This window comes from Salvelinus alpinus, chromosome 24 (genome assembly GCF_045679555.1).
Source record: "Salvelinus alpinus chromosome 24, SLU_Salpinus.1, whole genome shotgun sequence".
Classification (NCBI taxonomy): Eukaryota; Metazoa; Chordata; class Actinopteri; order Salmoniformes; family Salmonidae; genus Salvelinus; species Salvelinus alpinus.
In genome coordinates this window covers 26,397,011-26,420,879 of record NC_092109.1, presented here as the reverse complement: position 1 = coordinate 26,420,879, position 23,869 = coordinate 26,397,011, and the positions used below count along the sequence as shown (strand labels likewise).

General features: G+C 44.1%; 1 protein-coding gene across 6 annotated transcripts; it reads left to right on the top strand.

Annotated features, from left to right (window-relative positions):
• The first annotated feature begins 631 nt into the window (after window positions 1-631).
• Window positions 632-20,601, top strand: LOC139552429 (oxysterol-binding protein 2-like). Of its 6 annotated transcripts, XM_071364166.1 has the most exons (15): window positions 632-1,420; window positions 3,340-3,545; window positions 11,173-11,423; window positions 11,678-11,846; window positions 12,153-12,276; window positions 12,546-12,615; window positions 13,099-13,233; window positions 13,332-13,577; window positions 13,702-13,822; window positions 13,973-14,076; window positions 15,987-16,082; window positions 16,165-16,349; window positions 16,493-16,713; window positions 16,875-17,031; window positions 17,152-20,601. In XM_071364166.1, exons 1-14 carry the CDS (start codon window positions 1,257-1,259, stop codon window positions 17,015-17,017), a joined length of 2,235 nt encoding a protein of 744 aa, XP_071220267.1. In that variant the 5' UTR covers window positions 632-1,256; the 3' UTR covers window positions 17,018-17,031; window positions 17,152-20,601. The 6 variants fall into 6 exon arrangements, with proteins under 6 accessions (XP_071220267.1, XP_071220266.1, XP_071220268.1 ...); XM_071364165.1 differs by having other exon boundaries at window positions 633-1,420; window positions 16,875-20,601; XM_071364167.1 differs by having other exon boundaries at window positions 634-1,420; window positions 2,345-3,545; window positions 16,875-20,601.
• The last annotated feature ends 3,268 nt before the right edge of the window (window positions 20,602-23,869 follow it).

Genomic DNA, 23,869 nt, shown 5'->3' with positions numbered 1-23,869 from the left:
CTGAAGAATCTAAAATAGAAAATATACACTGCTGTTCAAAAGTTTGGGGTCACTTAGAAATGTCCTTGTTTTCCATGAAAACATATATGAAATTAGTTGCAAAATGAATAGGAAATATAGTCAAGACATTGACACGGTTATAATTATTTTTAATTGAAATTGTGTCCATCAAACTTTGCTTTTGTCAAAGAATCCTCCATTTGCAGCAATTACAGCCTTGCAGACTTTAGGCATTCTAGTTGTCAATTTGTTGAGGTAATAGGGTCACTTATTGTTACCACTCCCTCTTCTAATTGGAAAAGCTGTTCAAAAGAGGACATTGTATTATTTTTTTGTACTCCCTGACGAAGGCCATGCAGCCGAAACGCGTCGGGTTTTTAAAACTTTGTTTCTATTGAACATGCAATACTAATAAAGGCATTTTAATTATATGAAGAGTGCCTTGGTCCTCTCTTTTTGATGACCAATTTACCAAAGAGCACCTTCTGTCTACCAAAATGTACTATTGTGTACCTTAGTAGCGCTTCCCTTCCTCCTTTCTACTAATGTAGCCTTGTTTAAATTTGACACTTCGCGGCCACCATTGTTTGACAGGTGACTGCAGTTTGGATTGAATTGTGGGTCTTCTCAACCCCACAAGTGATCAAAGTTCTTCACTCGCTCCCTCGAGCTAAATCGAAGGCCGAGGGGGTAACGTTAGTGAATTGGACCTCCACTTAAAATGGCAATTAAACTGCATCCGGTTTCGACGGGGATTCCCGGAGGGAAAGTAGCTAGCGCGAGAATTGAGGTTAAAAATAATGTTAAAAATAACGTGTTTGGACCGCAGACTGATCTCGCTTCCTCCCATCTTTGAGGACATGCATTTCCTTTGCTAGAGCGGTTACTCGAATATCTTGTCAATATAATAGACAATCTTTGTCATAAACCAGTGTTGGATTTGGCCGAGCATCTACGTCACACTACTTTTCTTCCCCTGCTCGCACCAGGAACAGTGCTGAACGCTCGGCTCCGGGGAATCAAGCGAGCTAAACACGCCTTCCATTGCCGTGGTAACCCCACTCCGTCTAGCTGAACTACTAGTAAATAACTACAGTGGGTTACCTCGTCGGCGTTACTTCATGGGTACGGTGTCGCGGTCGTTCATAGGCAAGCTAGCTAGCAGTATCATCCCTCCAGCGCTAGCTAGTAGCCAGCTAACGTTAGCAGCTCAGTGTTGATTCCTTTGACTCTATCTACCGCTGACACTGGTGCAAATGAGTGAACCGGGGAAGAGTTTGCTTTCTTCCCCTACTTCTTCAGGGGGGCAACCTGCGGGGTCTGACACCTACAAAGGCTGGCTGTATAAATGGACTAACTACTTGAAGGGCTACCAACGCCGGTGGTTTGTCCTTAGCAACGGCCTTCTGTCATATTACAGGTAATTGCTAGCAGCTAGCTATGCTACCGTTAGAAAGCTAGTTAGAATGCTAGCTGCGTTAATGCAAGCAAAGTCAAGTACAGTTTAGAACCAATCCCACAGTGACTGTAATTTCTATAGACTGCTTGGCGTGCACAATTAATATAAATGCAGCAACGTTAACAGGTAACTTTAGAACTGCTGTAGTTGGACCAATATTACTCACCAAAACAAGTATGTTAAGATATTTGGCAATTGAGAACAGCATGCCATGATGAGCATCATCCCACAGTAAGGCAATTCTCTAGTCAGTCAATGACCAGGCATAAATGCTGAATGTGTGGGAGACAATTAGGCAAAAATAGAAACTTATCAGACTAAATGAATGAATATACACTCAGTGGACAGTTTATTAGGTACACCCATCTAGTACTTGGTCAGACCCCCCTTAGCCCCGAAAAATTCAGGCTGTTCTGGAGTCAATGTTCGGGTGCACTGTGACGTTCAAACGTTGCTCAATTGGTATCAAGGGACTTCCCCATTACACCACCGCCACCAGCCTGTACTGTTGACACTAGGCAGGATGGTGCCATCGACTCATGCTGCTTATTCCAAATCCTGACTCTACCATCAGCATGAGGCAGTAGGGACTGGGATTCGTCGGACCAGGCAATGTTTTTCCACTCAATTGTCCAATGTTGGTGATCACATGCCCACTGGAGCCACGTCTTCTTGTTTTTAGCTGATAGGGGTGGAACTCGTTGTGGTCAACTGCTGCAATAACCCATCCATGACAAGGACTGACGAGTTGTGTGTTCCGAGATGCTGTTCTGCACACCAGTGTTGTACTGCGCCGTTATTTGCCTGTTTGTGGCCAGCCTGTTAGCTTGCACAATTCTTGCAATTTTCCTTCGACCATTCTCAACAAGCTGTTTTCGCTCACAGGACTGCCGCTGACTGGATGATGTTTGTTTGTCGCACACTGTCGTGCGTGAAAAGCACAGGAGCCCGGCCGTTTCTGAGACACTGGAACCAGCGCGCCTTGCACCGACGATCATACCACGCTCTGTCGCTTAGGCCACTCATTTTGCCCATTCTAGCCATACTGTTCACATTTGTGAACAGGATGGTGTAACTAATAAACTGACCAATGAGTCTATATTTATGGTTGCTTATATGATGACATTTGCACATTTCATGTAGATAATTGTTATCAATGAAGCTTTGAATAATATTTTAGATGAGATTCCTATTGGAAGAGTTTTTTTTGTGGGTGAGGGGTTATTTTACAGGAATGACTGTCAGCGCGTACGACACTGCATATCTATGTAACCTACAAGACCCACCTAGGTCGTTACATTTCATTATGATGTATAAGATGTCAGACATGATTTATCTGATGCTTTTAGAATGTGTGGTCCTCTGATTCAGTAATGGCCTTCACAGTTGTTAGGCACAGTTCCCTAAAACCAGTTAAGAGGGATCTCAGCCAGACTGTGTTATGCACTAATTGTGAGGTATTTGTCAGAGGTGTGTGTGTGTGGACACACTTGGACATCACCACTTTCCCCGGCTGCCCTACAGTCTCTGATGGGAATGCATGACTGCTTTGCCGTGTGTGTTTATGTAACTGAACTCTTGTACCAGCACAGAATAAAGAGTTAAATGCCCTGGCATAACCAACGCATTCACATTGCACTGACATGCACACACAGATACACTGCCAAGCACTCACATCAGCTATGCTCAAGTAGGTGCAGGTGTAACAAACCATGAGATACTGTACTCCTATGAAATATAAATAATTGCATGTGTGTGTGGCTGAATTTGTGTGGTGTGCATGTGTGTGTGGCATTTCTGTCTCTAGAACTAGATTTAGTCAGCAGACTCTTTTCCCTTGTCTCTGTGTGTGTTGGTGTGTGTGCGTCTCTGTGCATTAGGACTCAGGCAGAGATGGCCCACACTTGCCGTGGCACCATCTCCCTGACCACGGCACACATTGAAGTGGGTGACGCGTGCCACCTGGTGCTAACCAGTGGAGGGCGGAGCTACCACCTGAAGGCCACCTCAGATGGGGAGAGTCAGCGCTGGGTCTCTGCCCTCCAACAGGCTAAGGCCAACGCCAGTCACATGATGCACCAATCAGGTGAGAGACAGTGGAAAATTATATGTTTGAGTGGATTGGGATGTTTTTAAATGGGAGAGTGAGTGAAGAATGTTTATGACAACACTGATTTGTGATCCTTAGAATTATGAAAAAGTTATGCCGAAGTATTGAGACTAGGATATTTTACCTTTGGAGGTGAAAATGTATTAACTGTCCACAGGTTCTGTTTTTGGAACTTTCAAGGTTGGGCACCCGAGGTAAACAAATCGTATAATGTAGCATTCCATGTCAAGGTTACCAGTGTCATTCATGCAATCAACCACAAGGTGGTGGACTTGCTCAATAAATGTTGACTGTTTATGACAAGTGTTCCTGTTTTCTCTATTTTTTTATTTTACTAGGCAAGTCGGTTAAGAACAAATTCTTATCTTCAATGACGGCCTAGGAACATTGGGATAACTGCTTTGTTCATGGGCAGAACGACAGATTTGTACCTTGTCAGCTCAGGGATTTGAACTTGCAACCTTTCGGTTACTAGTCCAACGCTCTAACCACTAGGCTACCCTGCCGTATAATGAAACATTTGAATATAATTATTGTGGGGGTTGGTTCTGTTCCCTTAAAAACCTCCGATGGAGACACTCACTTATCAGTCATTTCAACAAGCTATCATGTGGCTTTTTTGCTAATTGCATTGCTAAGAGTGTGCACTGCTCTGGTGTCCTTGAGAATACATTTTCTTGATTGAACTGTGTAGTTTTGAGCTGTCTCCACCGATTGCTGGTTTAAGTCCAGTTCTCTGATTTGCACTTAGTGAGCTTGTGGAAAAGAGGGTGACTGCAAAGGATGGTGCAAGCGCACAGCTTGTAATGGCATCTCTCTCTCTCTCCTCTCTCTGCCCTACATCTAATTTCTATCTTCCCTCACACACTTGCTCTCTCTTTCCCCCCATACCCCTCCCTTTTTGAGTATGACGACAGCCAGAGTTGAATGAAGCGACCTTCCAGCATTTATACTCCTCCTCCCACTGCTATGGGGGGAGAGATGCTTCATATTTCCATTAAGACTATTTTCTCTCCATCTGCACTGTAGAGAAAGAGATTGAGTGCAGCCTCCTAATGAGTTTTCCTCTGTAAGTATTTATTACCTGCAATAACTATATTGAGGAAAGAATTGTCAAGTAAGCTATAGTGGAGGGGTTGGTGTGTGTATTTGTGAGTGGATTCATTCCCTGTGTGGTACTGTAAGGTGTTTTTGTCCTCATGGTAATTCACTTTGACAGTCAGTGGGGTAGACTTATTTTGTGGGGTAGACTTAATTTATCAGCAGCACAATGTTATTTGGCATCTTTAATGTATCCGCTTCTCTTTGCGGCAATGCTCAGTCAAAAATCTATCTTTAGCTCCTTACTGATTTGAACTGACCTAAATATGACAGATGGTGGTAATACATGTAATGCACGTTTTTCTACAGATAGGATTTATGACTGATTTTCTCAGTGCTCTGCATTCATTCATTAGAGAGGGGTTGTGCCTCTGCTTCGTTCCACAGTACTCTTACCCTCTGGAGGGTTTGTCTGTGTATGCTTGTGTTTATGGACATGGGTTTAAACTTTAAAGTCATCTGTTTGTTTACTTAACCTTTATTTAACGGGTCAGTTAAGAACAAATTCTTACAGCCTGGTGAGTGGTGAGTCAGGGAAGTCAGTTGAGAAAAGATTCTTATGTACAATAACAGCCTGGCAAGTGGCTATGGTCAATGCGGCTAAACAGATGTAGCAAATGAAGCTACGCTAAGTCACTGAACAGCATTTGTTAGATCTGAGCCCATTTAGATGATTTTCCATTCGCCCATGGCTCAGAAACTGCTGAAACTACAGTAATATAGGACATTGGACACTTGTGGTGCAATAATAGTAAACATCATTCCTTTCGCAGAGCTGTGGATTTTAATTGAGTATTAGCCTCATGATCTCTGCTTTAATTCCCTGGTCTCTGAGATTGGGCACCGTTGGAAGAGTTGCCCCCATATTTAGGAGCTGATGTTGTGGTATTGTTTTGTACCAAGGGAAGTTAATCAGATTGGTGTTTACTGAAGGTGTGTGTGTGTGTGTGTGTGTGTGTGTGTGTGTGTGTGTGTGTGTGTGTGTGTGTGTGTGTGTGTGTGTGTGTGTGTGTGTGTGTGTGTGTGTGTGTGTGTGTGTGTGTGTGTGTGTGTGTGAGAGAGAGGGGGGGAAAGTGAGTGTATGGGCTATGTGTGTGTGATCTACTGATGATTATAACAGAGGTCTTCAGTAATTAGATTCTAGATGATAATAGATGGACACACCAGTTGTCTTAGATGATTGCAGCAGAGCAAGATGTTTTGCCGGCAACTTTAGCATGCCGCCAGCTTTTTGCTGACTTTCCTTTATATCTGAAAGGTATTGCCGGCAACAAAGCCTGTACTTTTATTTCCGCCAACCGACCTAGTCATAATTTTGGTAAGATTTTTAAAAGTCCCGCCAACCCATCAATGTAAAGTATTCATACCCCTTGATTTACAGTGCCTTCAGAAAGTAATCATACCCCTTGACTTATGCAAATCTATTAAATTAAATACAGATATCTAATTTACATAAGTATTCACACTGCTGAATCAATACTTTGTAGAAGCACCTTTGGTAGCGAATACAGCTGTGAGTCTTTTTGGGTAAGTCTCTTTCCACACCTGGATTGTGCAACATTTGCCAATTATTATTTTCAGATTTCTTCAAGCTCTGTCAAACTGGTTGTTGATCATTGCTACACTACCATTTTCAGGTCTTGCCATATATTTTCAATTAGATTCAGTGGTGGAAAAAGTACCCGATTGTCATACTTGAGTAAAAGTAAAGATGCCTTATAAGAAAATTACTCAGGTAAAAGTGAAAGTCACCCAGTAAAATACTACTTCAGTAAGTAGTATACAAGTATTTGGTTTTAAATATACTTAAGTATCAAAAGTAAAAGTAATTGCTAAACTATACTATAAGTATAAATCATTTCAAATGTCTTATATTAAGCAAACCAAACTATTCTAGTTTTTTACATTTATGGATAGCCAGGGGCACACTCCAACACTCAGACTATAGGTCGACCGATTAATTAGGGCCGATTTCAAGTTTTCATAACAATCGGTAATTGTCATTTTTGGACACCGATTATGGCCGATTTACATTGCACTCCACGAGGAGACTGCGTGGCAGGCTGACTACCCGTTATGCGATTGCAGCAAGGAGCCAAGGTAAGGCGCTAGCTAGCATTAAACTTATCTTATAAAAAACAATCAATCTTAACATAATCAATAGTTAACTACACATGGTTGATGATATTACTAGTTTATCTAGCTTGTCCTGCGTCGCATATAATCGATGCGGTGCCTGTTAATTTGTCATTGAATCACAGCGTACTTTGCCAAACGGGTGATTTAACAAGAGCATTCGTGAAAAAAAGCACTGTCGTTGCACCAATGTATACCTAACCATAAACATCAATGCCTTTCTTAAAATCAATAAACAAGTATATATTTTTAAACCTGCATATTTAGTTAATTTTGTCTGCTAACATGAATTTCTTTAAACTATGGAAATTGTCACTTTTCTTCCGTTCTGTGCAAGCAGAGTCAGGGTATATGCAGCAGTTTGGGCCGCCTGGCTCGTTGCGAACTGTGTGAAGACCATTTCTTCCTAACAAAGACCGTAATTAATTTGCCAGAATTTAACATAATTATGACATAACATTGAAGGTTGTGCAATGTAACAGCAATATTTAGACTTATGGATGATAAAATAGATAAAATACGGAACGGTTCTGTATTTCACTGAAAAAATAAACGTTTTGTTTTCGAAATTATAGTTTACAGATTTGACCATATTAATGACCTAAGGCTCGTATTTCTGTGTGTTATTATATTATAATTAAGTCTATGATTTGATAGAGCAGTCGGACTGAGCGGTGGTAGGCAGCAGCAGGCTCGTAAGCAGCACTTTCGTGCATTTGCCAGCAGCTCTTCGCTGTGCTTCAAGCATTGTGCTGTTTAGGACTTCAAGCCTATCAACTCCCGAGATTAGGTTGGCAATACTAAAGTACCTATTAGAACATACAATATTTAACTGTATATGAAATACAAATGGTATAGAGAGAAATAGTCCTATAATAACTACAACCTAAAACTTCTTACCTGGGAATATTGAAGACTCATGTTAAAAGGAACCACCAGCTTTCATATGTTCTGAGTAAGGAACTTAAACGTTAGCTTTTTTTACATGGCGCACATTGCACTTTTACTTTCTTCTCCAACACTTTGTTTTTGCATTATTTAAACCAAATTGAACATGTTTCATTATTTATTTGAGACTAAATTGATTTTATTGATGTATTATATTAAGTTAAAATATGTGTTCATTCAGTATTGTTGTAATTGTCATTATAAATATATATATATAAAAATCGGCCGATTAACCGGTATCAGCTTTTTTTGGTCCTCCAATAATCGGTATCGGTATTGGCGTTGAAAAATCATAATCGGTCGACCTCTAACTCAGACATCATTTACAAATGAAGCATTTGTGTTTAGTGAGTCCGCCAGATCCGAGCCAGTAGAGATGACCAGGGATGTTCTCATGATAAGTGTGTGAATTTGACCATTTTCCTGTCCTGCTAAGTCTTAAAAATTTACTTTTGGGTGTCAGGGAAAATATATGGAGTAAAAAGTAAATAATTGTCTTTAGAAAGTTGTCATAAATAGTCAAGTACAGATACCCCAAAAAACTATTTGGGTAGTACTTTAAAGTATTTTTACTTAAATCTACTCAGTGCTGTAAAGTACTTAAGTCAGACTTATAACTCGGCCACTCAGGAACATTCACTGTCTTCTTGGTAAGCAACTCCATTGTAGATTTGGCCTTGTGTTTTAGGTTATTGTCCTGCTGAAAGGTGAATTAATCTCCCAGTGTCTAGTGGAAAGCATACTAAATCAGGTTTTCCTCTAGGATTTTGCCTGTGCTTAGCTCCATTCTGTTTCTTTTTTATCCTGACAAACTCCCCAGTCCTTAATGATTACAAGCATACCCACAACATGATGCAGCCACCACTATGCTTAAAAATATGGAGACCCCAGGCGTCCTTCTTTTCACTCTGTCAATTAGGTTAGTATTGTGCAGTAACTACAATGTTGTTGATCCATCTTCAGTTTCCTCATCACAACCATTAAACTCTGTAACTGTTTTAAAATTACCATTGGCCTAATGGTGAAATCCCTGAGCAGTTTCCTTCTTCTCCTGCAACTGAGTTAGGAAGGACGCCTGACTGGGTGCATTGATACACCATCCAAAGCTTAATTAATAACATTATGGGGTATTGTGTGTAGATCAGTGACACAGAATCTCAATTTAATCCATTTGAAATTGAGGCTGTAACACAACAACATTTGGTAAAGTGAAGGGGTGGGAATACTTTCCGAAGGCACTGTAAGTGTCCACTCGTAACACCTTACAGTAGCTCACACCACCTGTCTCTCCTCTTTCCTTACTCCTTCTCCTGGCATCTTTCCTTTGCCCATCCCCATTGTGGGTTCCCTCTCCATCACCTGTAGGGGTGGATCACTGTCACACATGAGTCATTCAGATGTATGAGTCATGGCCATCTCTATCAATTATCTGCTGACATGTTTTCCTCTGACTCCCACATATGACAGATGATGATGATGTGTACTTAACGATTGCACAGACACAAACATACCATGCAGCCCTCCTCATCTCCTTCTACTGTGTAGCAGATATTACTAACAGTCCATTTAGGCGACATTATCACAGACATTTCCTAGGACGGGTGTGCTTCTATTCAGAGTCACAGGTTCGGTGACGAGAGAGAGAGAGAGAGAGAGAGAGAGAGAGAGAGAGAGAGAGAGAGAGAGAGAGAGAGAGAGAGAGAGAGAGAGAGAGAGAGAGAGAGAGAGAGAGAGAGAGAGAGAGAGAGAGAGAGAGAGAGAGAGAGAGAGAGAGAGAGAGAGAGAGAGAGAGAGAGAGAGAGAGAGAGAGAGAGAGAGAGAGAGAGAGAGAGAGAGAGAGAGAGAGAGAGAGAGAGAGAGAGAGAGAGAGAGAGAGAGAGAGAGAGAGAGAGAGAGAGAGAGAGAGAGAGAGAGAGAGAGAGAGAGAGCGCTCTTATCTGTCTCTCATCTGTCTCTCTCCCCATGTGCTGTATATGTGTCATCGGACCACTGCAGATGTCTGAAGGAGTTTTCACTCTCTCATTTTAATCTTCTTCCCCTGAGAGCTCATAAATCCACTTTCCATTATTTTGTTTTTTCTCTAATAACAGCATGGGAGTCCTTCACTGTTGTCTGGCGCTCCAAGGCTGCTCTGCCTGACACTGGCCTTGATTCAGACAACCTGCCTGGGAGATTGTAGCTTATATATGCATGCATGTCACATGAAGCAGGCAAATGCAGAAGCTGATGGATTTGGCCCAGATCTGTGTTTTTACGGTAGGATCTACTGTAGGTATTTGTGATATTTACATTGTTTATTCTGACATTTACTTAACAACCACTGGATTCACACAACAGTAGTGTTTGAGTTTGGCAAAGTTCTGTCGATATGGAGATGAGTAGCCTAGATTTTATTTCTAGACAGCAAGGGCTGTTTATCATTTGAGTTGTTCTGATTTGGTGCTTTTTGATGCCTCTGGCACCATGTAAAGTGTCAGGGTTTTACAATGTTGTTTTCTCTAGCGTTCCATCTTGTCCAATGTCCTAGACTACCAGTTAACAGTAGGATTCAGGTTCTGAGGTGTCAATAATCTAGTCTACAGGGTAGGACTCCAGATTACTTTGTTGTTGTAGGATGCAGATGGCAAGGTTGTGGAGATCTAGGTGACCGTGGCGGGTGTTTCAGACACCAGGCTCCAGCAGCTCTGAGATGTCTGTAACACTGCTGCTCTCACTGAGAGACTTGTCTGTCTATTCCGCCTGTCCTCACTCTCTGAGCTCCTTAAAGTCCACATAATGATCGCACCCCAGGAATATGTCTGCCTCTGCTGGTACTGGTCGATTTATTTCCTCTTGCTGCCTCTCAGCTGCCTGTGACTGATGGTACCAACACGGGGGAGGAGCGGAGGGAAGTGAAGTGCGTCATCGTTTTTCTCCCTCCGCTGCTAAAAATAACTCAGTCCTCCAATTGCTTGGGCCTGTGTTTCCACAGCGACCATAGAAATGTAATTCATAGCTTCCTGTTTGCGGGGGGGGGGGGGGGGGGTCACAGCGGTGTATAGCGTTAATATCTCTCTTCCCGTCTCACACTCTCGATCTATTCCCATACATAACTTCACATCTCTGTAGTATCTCTCCATCTTTGTCTATCTCTTTGTCAGTGAGAAGTTATTGTTTTATCTCTGCCTGCATCACAACTATAATTGTCTACAGTATCTCTACCTCATCTTCTCGTCCATAATGGAAACTGTATGACCGTCCGAGGGCACGAAAGGAAATAACACATTCCGCCCTTCAAATCAATCATGTCTTCTCCACTTGCAGATTTATATAGTCAATGCTATTCTAAGAATATGGCTTTGTAAGCAAATGCCTGAATGAATGGAACAAATTCAGTGCTGCTCCCTCTAACCATCCCTACCACCCTCTGTCTGTACAGATGACTCTGGAGACGAGGCCCCCGTGCCCCAGCCTGACCGAGCCCTGACCCAGGGGGCTCTGAAGACCCTGGCCAGTAAGCTGGACGACCTGAGCACCTGCAACGAGCTAATCGGCAAACACGGCGCCGCCCTGCAGCGATCCCTCAGCGAGCTCGAGGACCTGCGCACGGCCACCGACGGCACCGACAAACTCAAGACTGTCAACGAGCGTGCCACACTCTTCCGCATCACCTCCAATGCTATGATCAATGTGAGGACCGACTCACTTTGCTAACACTTTGCCAACATTTCAGTACTGGTAACTTCAATCGATTTTTTTAGTATAACCAATGCTAGTAGTCATCCTACTGCTTTGATCAATACAACAATAAGAACTCTTAATGCCATGATCAATAGGAGTGTTTATTATATTGGACTGTGTGTTGTAGCTATGCTCTGTAACTTTAGAGGTGTCGTTGATATATTGTACCCTCTGTGGCTGCCCTCTCCTCTGTATGGTCTCAGGCCTGTCGGGACTTCCTGGACGTAGCAGAGACACACAGCCGGAGGTGGCAGAGAGCCCTGCAGTATGAGAGAGAACAGCGCCACCACCTGGAGGAGACTATTGAACAGCTAGCCAAGCAGCACAACAGCCTGGAGAGGGCCTGGAGAGAGGCTCCCAGCACACACCCAGGTCAGAGGCGCGCACACACACACACCAGTCTGTTCTCTCATATTTGATTAAGATTAGAAAACACTCAATGGTTTAAGCTCCTACCGTGAAGGTAGTTTGGTGCAGTTTATTGCTTGGTATTGATTGGAATCTCACAAAAAAACTGTCCCTCTGGTCATCCCAGGCACTGCATTCATAATGGGATGTTGCTGGTTTATCTTTCAGAATTTCATTTATTGTAGCATAAATGCACTCCGGTTTGAGAAATAAGATCTACACAAACAAAACACCCGAACTCAAACTGTAATTATCCTGTGTATCTGGCAGACGGAGGTGAGAGAACGCAGGAGGGGGACGCCAGTGATGAGAATGAAGACACAGAGTTCTTTGATGCCATGGAGGACTCCCCTGCCTTCATCACAGTGACCGCCTCTGACCACACCCAGCACAGGTCAGTTAGGGTCACTGGGATGAAACCCTGATGAAGGAAGCTTGCTGTTGAAACATGAGTTATTACATGTGTTGCATCGGATTCAGAACCAGAATTTTCCTCAGTCAGGGTCACTGACCTTATCTCTACTGATCATGGGGCCAAGTAGAGTTCATTCATATAGCTATGTAATATGACGATGCTAGCATAATTCATTAGGCTTTATTATGTATAATGAATTCATTTGACTGTTTTGTGTATATAGTAGTTATAGTGTGTTTGTGTTTCAGACGCTCCGGCAGTAACCAGAGTATCATGAGTGGAGGATTACCCAATAATGAATGGAGCCACAATGAGAATGTGAGTCTGCAGTCTTATGCTTTACCACCTCTTTACATACAGAGGTTTAGTAAACCATAGGCAAGGTTATCTTACCTTAGGGAAGGGATCATCAACTAGATTCAGCCGCGGGACAATTTGTTTTTCATGAGTGGATGGTCGGGGGCAGGAACCGAATTACAAATCATTTGTATTATTGTAAATTAACTGCAAATTAACCGCAAGAAGCCCAAACATATAAAATGTTTGATTAAAACCTATTAAATTTAAACCTTGCTTACATTTGTATACGGTCACATGTGTCTCTCTATTATGTGTGGGAATACGTTTTTTGCTCAGAAAACTTGGGGGGCCAAATAAAAGCACCCGTGGGACACCAGTTGGGGGAACCCTGCCTTAGGGCCTCAGGGATTGTATGATACAATACTTTAGGGTGAAATAATATATCCTGTAATACCTCTGCTTACCTGATTAACCGTGGTTGACCATGCATGTGTTCCTCAGGACTCTGGCTCCAACAACGTGCAGCTGCGTAGAGTTAGACGGAGCCGCATCCCAAACAAACCCAACTACTCCCTCAACCTGTGGAGCATCATGAAGAACTGCATCGGCAAGGAGCTGTCCAAGATCCCCATGCCTGTAAGAGAAACGACAAGTGATTATATGGTCTGTACTAGTGTTTGTGTATTAAGCGCAGGACGCAACACCAACGTGTCTGCCTGCATCTGTGACCTCAGGTAAACTTCAACGAGCCCCTATCGATGCTGCAGCGTCTGACTGAGGATCTAGAGTACAGTGACCTGCTGGACCGGGCGTCTCGCTGCGAATCGTCCCTGGAGCAGATGTGCCTGGTGGCAGCCTTCTCTGTGTCCTCCTACTCCACCACCATCCACCGCACTGCCAAGCCCTTCAACCCCCTGCTGGGGGAGACCTACGAGCTGGACCGCCTGGACGACTTCGGCTACCGCTCCATCTGCGAGCAGGTCAGACACAACGAACACCCCGGCACACTCTCTCTCTGAAACATGTATGTCTAACATGCACAGAGACAAACAGAATGGCCCACGCACTACTGACGACGTCACCCTCCTCGTCCTGCTCTCTCAGGTCAGTCACCATCCCCCAGCCGCCGCCCACCATGTGACGTCACAGCGAGGCTGGACCCTGTGGCAGGAGATCACTATCGACAGCAAGTTCAGAGGGAAATACATCTCTGTAATGCCATTAGGTGAGCCGTGCATACCCAGTACATACATTGTCCTCCAATATGCACTAAATACTGGTTACATATACAGAATCATGTCACATAGCTATTTCAAATCCATCTTAATTAGATATTTTGTATAATGTTGTGTATTTGAATTATCTTTTTCTCTAGGCTGCATCCACCTGCAGTTCCACTCCAGTGGGAATCACTATGTGTGGGGCAAAGTCACCTCCACGGTGCACAACATCATAGTGGGCAAACTGTGGATTGACCAGGTGAGTGTCTCACATATTTAATGTGTGTTTGTATATTTGTATACAGTCCGTTTGTCCCTATTGTTTATATACAGATGTAGGATGAAAAAAAAAGACCTATATTGTCACAGCTATGTAATCCTGCAGCAACATGATTTGAACATTTAGTCCTTAATGTTGCTTGATTGGTGGTTAGGCTATTGGCTGGCCAAAAGTAGGCTGCATAAGTGCAATACTCTTAATGTAACTGTGGGTTTTCAGTTAATTTATGTAAAACACAAAGTTGTTCTGCATTTCCTGCGGCGCATGACAATTCTCAGCAACAAAAGAGTGATCAAATGAAGTGCGGCACAGGAGGTTGGGGCAGCTTCACTGAGGAAGACGGTGTCGCAGTAATGACTGGGGTGAAATGGTATCGAATACATCAAACAAATCAAATTTATTTATAAATCCCTTCTTACATCAGCTGATATCTCAAAGTGCTGTACAGAAACCCAGCCTAAAACCCCAAACAGCAAGCAATGCAGGTGTAGAAGCACGGTGGCTAGGAAAAACTCCCTAGAAAGGCCAGAACCTAGGAAGAAACCTAGAGAGGAACCAGGCTATGAGGGGTGGCCAGTCCTCTTCTGGCTGTGCCGGGTGGAGATTATAACAGAACGTGGCCAAAATGTTGAAATGTTCATAGATGACCAGCAGGGTCAAATAATAATCACAGTTGTTGTCGAGGGTGCAACAGGTCAGCACCTCAGGAGTAAATGTCAGTTGGCTTTTCATAGCCAATCATTCAGAGTATCTCTACTGCTTCTGCTGTCTCTAGAGAGTTGAACACAGCAGGTCTAGGACAGGTAGCACGTCCGGTGAACAGGTCAGGGTTCCATAGCCGCAGGCAGAACAGCTGAAACTGGAGCAGCAGCACGGCCAGATGGACTGGGGACAGCAATGAGTCATCAGGCCAGGTCGTCCTGAGGCATGGTCCTAGGGCTCAGGTCCTCCAATAGAGAGAGAATTAGAGAGAGCATACTTAAATTCACACAGGACACCGGATAAGATAGGATAAATACTCCAGATATAACAGACTGACCCTAGCACCCCCGACACATAAACTACTGCAGCATTAATTCTGGAGGCTGAGACAGGAGGGGTCGGGAGATACTGTGGCCCCATCCGACGATACCCCCAGACAGGGCCAAACAGGCAGGATATAACCCCACCCACTTTGCCAAAGCACAGCCCCCACACCACTAGAGGGATATCTCCAACCACCAAGTTACCATCCTGAGACAAGGCCGAGTATAGCCCACAAAGATTTCCGCCACGGCACAACCCAAGGGGGGGGCGCCAACCCATACAGGAAGATCACGTCAGTGACTCAACCCACTCAAGTGACGCACCCCTCCTAGGGACGGCATGGAAGAGCACCAGTAAGCCAGTGACTCAGCCCCTGTAATAAGGTTAGAGGCAGATAATCCCAGTGGAGAGAGGGGAACCGGCCAGGCAGAGACAGCGACATGGTTTCGCATGTGTTTGATTCCATTTGCTTCATTCCGGACATTATTATGAGCTGTCCTCCCCTCAGCAGCCTCCTGTGGTGGGCGGTGTTGTAGAGAATCTACCTCACTCTGCTCTCTCTCATTATGTCTGCATGAATCATCAGGTCTCCATGTTTGCCAAAAACACAATCCAATCTGTTTTTTCCCATCTATCTATCTCCATCCCTCCCTGTCCTGCTTTGCTGTCCTCACTCTCAACATTGTCCCTCATGATTAATGACACCAATAGTAATGATTATGATATATTGCTAACATTGATAAACCAGAAGTATTTTGTAATCATATTGTTGACAGTGTGTAGATAATGCTGAAGTTAATTTCCACCAGTAGAATCATCAGCCTGTGGCATGGGATAAATAGCCTGTGTTTTTCTCTTTGTAGTCTGGGGACATTGAAATAGTCAACCACAGGACCAAGGACATCTGCCACCTCAAGTTTGTCCCTTACAGTTATTTCTCCAGAGACCTCTCACGCAAGGTAAATCTATGGTTTTAGAAACAGAGGCAGTCCTTCCCACATCCTCAATGTTTCCTCCCTCTCTCTGATGTTGTGACTCCAGGTGACAGGTGTGGTAGCAGACAGCGAGGGCACGGCCCATCACATTCTGTCTGGGACCTGGGACGACAAGATGGAGAGCGCCAAGATAGTGGAGAGTAGCCGGGGATGTGGAGGGTCAGAGGGAAAACAGAAGACCCTCTATCAGACCCTCCAGCCCAAAGTGCTGTGGAAGAAATACCCTCTCCCGTAAGATCAGCCTGCCTGCATATTATCAAGTCAGCCTTAAGCATCTTTGCGACACTTCTTACTCCCATATCGCTACTCGCCCTCTCCCTCTCTGTCCATCCTATCTATCTGTCTCACTTCAGTGTTTTCTCTCCACTCCCCAGGGAGAATTCTGAGAACATGCACTTCTTCTCCTCCTTGGCCCTGACCCTGAACGAGCCTGAGGAGGGCGTGGCCCCGACTGACAGCCGCCTGAGGCCCGACCAACGGCTGATGGAGGCGGGGCTGTGGGACGAGGCCAATGCCCACAAACAGCGTTTGGAGGAACGACAGAGGCTGGAGAGGAGGAAGAGGGAGGCACAAGCAACACAGGTCCTGGAAGAAGGTGAGGAGGGTAGTGAAAGGACTTGATAAAGGACATCTCAAGAGAGATTACAGTATAGAAACTAGGAAGCAAAAGTGTGACAATTGCAATACAGTTTATGTCAGCAAGATGTTACCCATATGGAGTTACATATGTGTATGTTTGTGTCTCTGACTCCTTAGGCCAAGACATCGAGAGCTTCCAGCCACTGTGGTTTGAGAGGAGGACAGATGATTCAACGGGGGAGAGCACTTACGTGTACAGGGGTGGATACTGGGAGGCCAAAGACAGACAGGACTGGAGCCAATGCCCTGAGATCTTCTAAGGCTCCACCCCTAGGTCTGTGACATCACTGGAGGGCAGAGCTGAGGGAATAATGGACAAGCAGAGGGAGGGGTCCACATGCTGCAAACACATTGACATGTGGCCAACTCTTTTGTCAATGTGTGTGTGTTCCAGAAAGACGGAGCCCTCCATGCCAAACTTCAAGAACATTCTCTGTCCACTTCACCGACCAGTGTTTCCCAAGCATGGCCTCGTGTGTGTGTGTGTGTGCGTGTGCGTGGCGCAACTGAGTAAGTTAGAGAGACAACCTATTTGAGATATTTTGATTAAGAGTTACAAAATAGATAGAGCTATTGCATGGAAACCCATATTTATTTGAGGTGGTATGTCTAGTGGTGCCTAGCGCCCAATTGATCTGGTAATAAGGTAATAACTACCGTAAGTTTATAATATTATAGAATAATATTGGGACAATTGTATGGATAAGGGGGGAAAATGAAAGAGGTTGTGTTTTGGTTCTAGGATGTCCTGTTCCAGTCTGAGCAACTATCTCCAATATATACCAAGGGTACAAAACATTAGGAACACCTTCATAATATTGAGTTGCACCACCTTCTGCCCTCAGAACAGCCTCAATTCGTTGGGGCATGGACTACAATGTGTCAAGCGTTCCACAGGGATGCTGGCTCATGTTGACTCCAATGCTTCCCACAGTTGAGTCAAGTTGGCTGGATGTCCTTTGGGTGGTGGACCATTCTTGATACACACAGGAAACTGTTAAGCATGTAAAACCCAGCAGCATTGCAGTTCTTGACACACGCCAACCGGTGTGCCTGGCACCTACTACCATACCCTGTTCAAAGACACTTACATATTTTGTCTTGCACAATCTTGACTCACAATTGAGTCAAGTTGGCTGGATGTCCTGGCACATGTAACAGGCGAATGGCACATGTAACAGTATAACTTTAGTACGTCCCCTCGCCCCGACACGGGCGCGAACCAGGGACCCTCTGCACACATCAACAACGGTCGCCCACGAAGCATCGTTACCCATCGCTCCACAAAGGCCGCGGCCCTTGCAGAGCAAGGTGCAACACTACTTCTAGGTTTCAGAGCAAGTGACGTAACTGATTGAAACGCTAGTAGCGCGTACCCGCTAACTAGCTAGCCATTTCACATCCGTTACACTCACCCCCCTTTCAACCTCCTCCTTTTCCGCAGCAACCAGTGATCCGGGTCACGGCACCAATGTAACAGTATAACTTTAGTACGTCCCCTCGCCCCGACACGGGCGCGAACCAGGGACCCTCTGCACACATCAACAACGGTCGCCCACGAAGCATCGTTACCCATCGCTCCACAAAGGCCGCGGCCCTTGCAGAGCAAGGTGCAACACTACTTCTAGGTTTCAGAGCAAGTGACGTAACTGATTGAAACGCTAGTAGCGCGTACCCGCTAACTAGCTAGCCATTTCACATCCGTTACACTCACCCCCCTTTCAACCTCCTCCTTTTCCGCAGCAACCAGTGATCCGGGTCACGGCACCAATGTAACAGTATAACTTTAGTACGTCCCCTCGCCCCGACACGGGCGCGAACCAGGGACCCTCTGCACACATCAACAACGGTCGCCCACGAAGCATCGTTACCCATCGCTCCACAAAGGCCGCGGCCCTTGCAGAGCAAGGTGCAACACTACTTCTAGGTTTCAGAGCAAGTGACGTAACTGATTGAAACGCTAGTAGCGCGTACCCGCTAACTAGCTAGCCATTTCACATCCGTTACACTCACCCCCCTTTCAACCTCCTCCTTTTCCGCAGCAACCAGTGATCCGGGTCACGGCACCAATGTAACAGTATAACTTTAGTACGTCCCCTCGCCCCGACACGGGCGCGAACCAGGGACCCTCTGCACACATCAACAACGGTCGCCCACGAAGCATCGTTACCCATCGCTCCACAAAGGCCGCGGCCCTTGCAGAGCAAGGTGCAACACTACTTCTAGGTTTCAGAGCAAGTGACGTAACTGATTGAAACGCTAGTAGCGCGTACCCGCTAACTAGCTAGCCATTTCACATCCGTTACACTCACCCCCCTTTCAACCTCCTCCTTTTCCGCAGCAACCAGTGATCCGGGTCACGGCACCAATGTAACAGTATAACTTTAGTACGTCCCCTCGCCCCGACACGGGCGCGAACCAGGGACCCTCTGCACACATCAACAACGGTCGCCCACGAAGCATCGTTACCCATCGCTCCACAAAGGCCGCGGCCCTTGCAGAGCAAGGTGCAACACTACTTCTAGGTTTCAGAGCAAGTGACGTAACTGATTGAAACGCTAGTAGCGCGTACCCGCTAACTAGCGGGTACGTTTCATTTCACATCCGTTACACACACATACACAAACCGTGTCTCAAGGCTTGAAAATCCTCCTTTAACCTGTCCTCCCTTTCAGCTACACTGATTTGAAGCAGATTTTCTTTTAGTTGACAGCAATAAGGGATCAAAGCTTTCACCTGGATGCCGTGTCATGGAAAGAGCAGGTGTTCCTAATGTTTTTTATACTTTACATATCTATATGTAACATTGTGCAGTGCCAGTGTTTCCTTCCGTTGCAACAGCTAGGCACTCCCCAGATTTGTAACTTAACAGTGCATTTCTGCAGTGCATGAAAACACCCATGTAGTGGACGCTGATATCACTGGACACTTTTGATCTGTACAGACCTCATCTCGGAAACCAAGAACTAAAGTCTTTACCAGTTATGTTACATGCGTCTTTCCATGAGTGATTAGTACAGACCAAAAATGGTAGGGGAATTTTTAGTATGTAAGAAGCTACCCACGATTATGATCATTCGTAAACGATATCGATTGTGTTCTAATGTCTTGATTTCTCAAATGTTGATGAGGGTGCATTATGAACAGACAAAATGGTAAATCTTAACAAAATTGGTTAATGATTCCACCCTGTGCAATGAAATGTTTCAATGTCTTAAATATTTTTTTAAATATTAAGAAATCGTCTGAATTATACTATAGGATGTGTAATGTCGGGTTTCACAATGCAAAGGAGGTGTGTACTCCAATTATTACACATCTTTGTGTTTGACTGCAGGCATTTAAACATGCACCATCAATGAACTCAGATCAGTGTTGTGGCATCACTTGTAGCTAATGCATGGTTTAATGTGCTCATGCACTGCTGCCTAGTATTAATTAGGCATTAGCCTCAATAGTTGTTTCTAGACTTCATTCACAGAAGATCATCGTGTGAATTCACCTCTTGTGCCCTAGGTCTTCGAAAATTGACCTTTTTTTGCTTGAACAAACATAAACTGTCTCAATGTGGTCTTTGTAAACACCCACAGTGTTATCAGAGATGGTCTATAATGTAGTAACCAGCTTTGGTGTCATGCAGTTCTCAACTCAAGACATGATGAGAAATAAATGAGACAAGTTGAAGACTCAAAAGCCAAGAGGAGATTTCCCCTGGGACAGTCTGTCTGATCTGGGCTAGCCGGTCTGATGGGGCTGCACACTCCACATTACTCGTTTGACGTCATCTTGGCTCTAGCACACATATGTATTCAAGGTACCACTCAATAAAAGCAATTCAATCTAATTATGTGCACTTTATTGGCTTGCCAGATTTGTAATCATGATAAATGTTCGTCTTCAACTGACCTCAACCTGAGGATGAAAAATACTTTTTCTGTTTTTAATGTTGCTGCAGTTGCACTTACATCCAGCAGGTGCCGCTATAGCCTACATTTTAATATTGCTGATGTAATGCCATGTCCACTTAAAGTTTTAAAAAAAAGCTTCATTCTGACATCGGGCTTGCATTGTCAAATGCCATGTAAGTATTCAAGCATACTATGGCTTGAAAGCAGATTGGTGTGGCGACAAGTGGTATTCAGGTCTAATAATTCAAATACAATTATTGTGTTAGGCTATAGATATGATTAGAAAAATGAAAATGCATTGCAAACAGTGAATAGGTAATTGCCTTGTTCACATGATACCATGATTTGAAATATCCTGGATGTACATACACACCATGTTATATGCTTAATATGGCACAGAATTTAGGATGACATAACCTAGGATAACCTTAGTGAATGGAATATCCTAGTGTTCCTGTGTCTTCTTATAAAAGATCATTTTGGAATTAAGCATTACAGTAATTATATCTGAACAAATGTGAAAGTTTGCACAATTTGTTGCTGATCAGTCAACATACAGTCCTTTTGGCTGTTTTAAGGCGGTGGTGTCGTGCTCAATGGCAAGATAACATCTGTACTGTATTCTACACTGAGAACAGAATGTTCCAAACTGAGGCAGAGTATCATGCATTCTGTTTTTCACATACAACTCCTCACTAGGGGGTGGGAATGCAAGGTGGTGTGGTAAAGGGGGGAACAATCTCACTGCGATTTCTGTCCCATGTGCTATATTTGCATTGGTGGATTGTTTGTTTTTTAATACAATCAGTAGATCAACATTTGTTCACTGTGTACATTGAGTGCTCTGTTTAGGTTAATTCATATTTGTGCAGACATGTTTTATTAAGTGTTATATAAAAACAAACGCCTTTAGAGGAAGAAGTGTGCTGTATGTGCTGACACTACATAATAAAGTAACGCTTCTTATTCCTCTCAGTTGCATTTCAGTATGTGTTTCACTCTGCAGCTCCTCCGTACTCCTCTATCGGCAGGTTTCTAGGTGAGGCCTATTTCTATCTAGACATGTAGCAATATGGCCATAGACTGATATTTTATACTGTATCAGGGACCAACGTGGGCAACGCATAAGTGTCAAAGATATAAGTTGGATAGCCCTAAGAGGCAAGCAAAGCAAGTAAGCTGTGAGTGTGTGATGTTTTATGTAGTTTTTACCTAAGCTTAGCCTACTGTAAAAGGTATAGGCATGAGCTCTTGTCCAGGCTAAGGTAATCTTTTCTTTGTTACTGTCCCAGTAAACAAAGAGAGGGTGATTGTTTTATCAGACTGTGGCTGCTGGTGTGGCCATAAGTTGGGGAGTAGGAAAAAAAGGATAAAAGTGGAACATGTTTTGAGTGAATATGGAGTGGTGGATCACACAGAACTTTTGGAAGAGTTACAGAAGGAAATTGAATGTGAGGAGAGTGAGGATGAATTAACTGCGGTGGAAGGTTCGGTGAAGACCGTCGAATTTGAGCCTTGTCCTGATGATGATGATTCTGATCATCAGAGTAGTGCAGAAGGTGTCGTATGCTGACGAAGTGCAGAGAGTAGTAGAGGAAGATCGGTCCAGGGTGAGGTATCCTTAGTCCCTGTGAGTAGGCCAAGAGAGTGATAGGAATAACATGTGCTTCATTAAGGTTGTTGTTTTGGCGTTCATGGCCATGGTTGTCAATTGTACAGCAGGAATGGAACGTTAATCACAGAGGATAGATGTTGTGGTGGCAGCTGCAGAGAAGTACTTGGGCATACGAGATTTTACTGCAAAAGAGTTACCAGACGTTTGAACTATAGTGTCCCGTCCACCCAGGCTGCAGGCCTGGAGTAAGATCAGATAGGGCCAAAGTAGTGTAATAATGGTGAGGTTGTAATGGGTGCAGGGATAGTTGGTAGGGCAATTTTTTCACAAAGTGTAATGAATTCATACTACAGAATAGTAGGCTGATGCACAGTCAATACTGTAGGTGGCGGCAGAAGAATATATATATTTTTTTACCTTTATTCAGTTAAGAACAAATTTGTATTTACAATGACGGCCTACCAAAAGGCAAAAACCTCCTGCGGGAACGGGGGCTGGGATTAAAAATGTAAATATTGGACAAAACACACATCACGACTAGAGTAACTCCACAAAACTACATAAAGACAAACCTAAGACAACAACATAGCATGGCAGCAACACATGACAACACAACATGGCAGCAGCACAACATGGTAGCAGCACAAAACATGGTACAAACATTATTGAGCACAGACAACAGCACAAAGGCAAGAAGGTAGAGATAACAATACATCACCCGAAGCAGCCACAACTGTCAGTAAGAGTGTCCATGATTAAGTCTTTGAATGAAGAGATGGAGATAAAACTGTCCAGTTTAAGTGTTTTTTGCAGCTCGTTCCAGTCGCTAGCTGCAGCGAACTGAAAAGAGAATCGGCCCAGGGATGTGTGTACTTTGGGGACCTTTAACAGAATGTGACTGGCAGAACGGGTGTTGTATGTGGAGGATGAGGCCTGCAGTAGGTATCTCAGAGGGGGGGAGTGAGGCCTAAGGGGGTTTTATAAATAAGCATCAACCAGTGGGTTATGCGACAGGTATACAGAGATGACCAGTTTACAGAGGAGTATAGAGTGCAGTGATGTGTCCTATAAGGAGCATTGGTGGCAAATCTGATGGCCGAATGGTAAAGAACATCTAGCCGCTCGAGAGCACCTTTACCTGACGATCTATAAATTACGTCTCCGTAATCTAGCATAGGTAGGATGGTCATCAAATCAGGGTTAGTTTGGCAGCTGGGGTGAAAGAGGGGCGATTATGTTAGAGGAAACCAAGTCTAGATTTAACCTTAGCCTGCAGCTTTGATATGTGCTGAGAAGGAAAGTGTACCCTCTAGCCATACTCCCAAGTACTTGCATGAGGTGACTACCTCAAGCTCTGAACCCTCAGAGGTAGTAATCACACCGGTGGGGAGAGGGACATTCTTCTTACCAAACCACATGACCTTTCTTTTGGAGGTGTTCAGAACAAGTTTAAGGGCATTAAGGGCAGAAAAAGCTTGTTGGACACTAAGAAAGCTTTGTTGTAGCATTTAACACAAAATCCGGAGGCGGGCCAGCTGAGTATAAGACTGTATCATATGAATATAAATGGATAAGAGGGCTTCCTACTG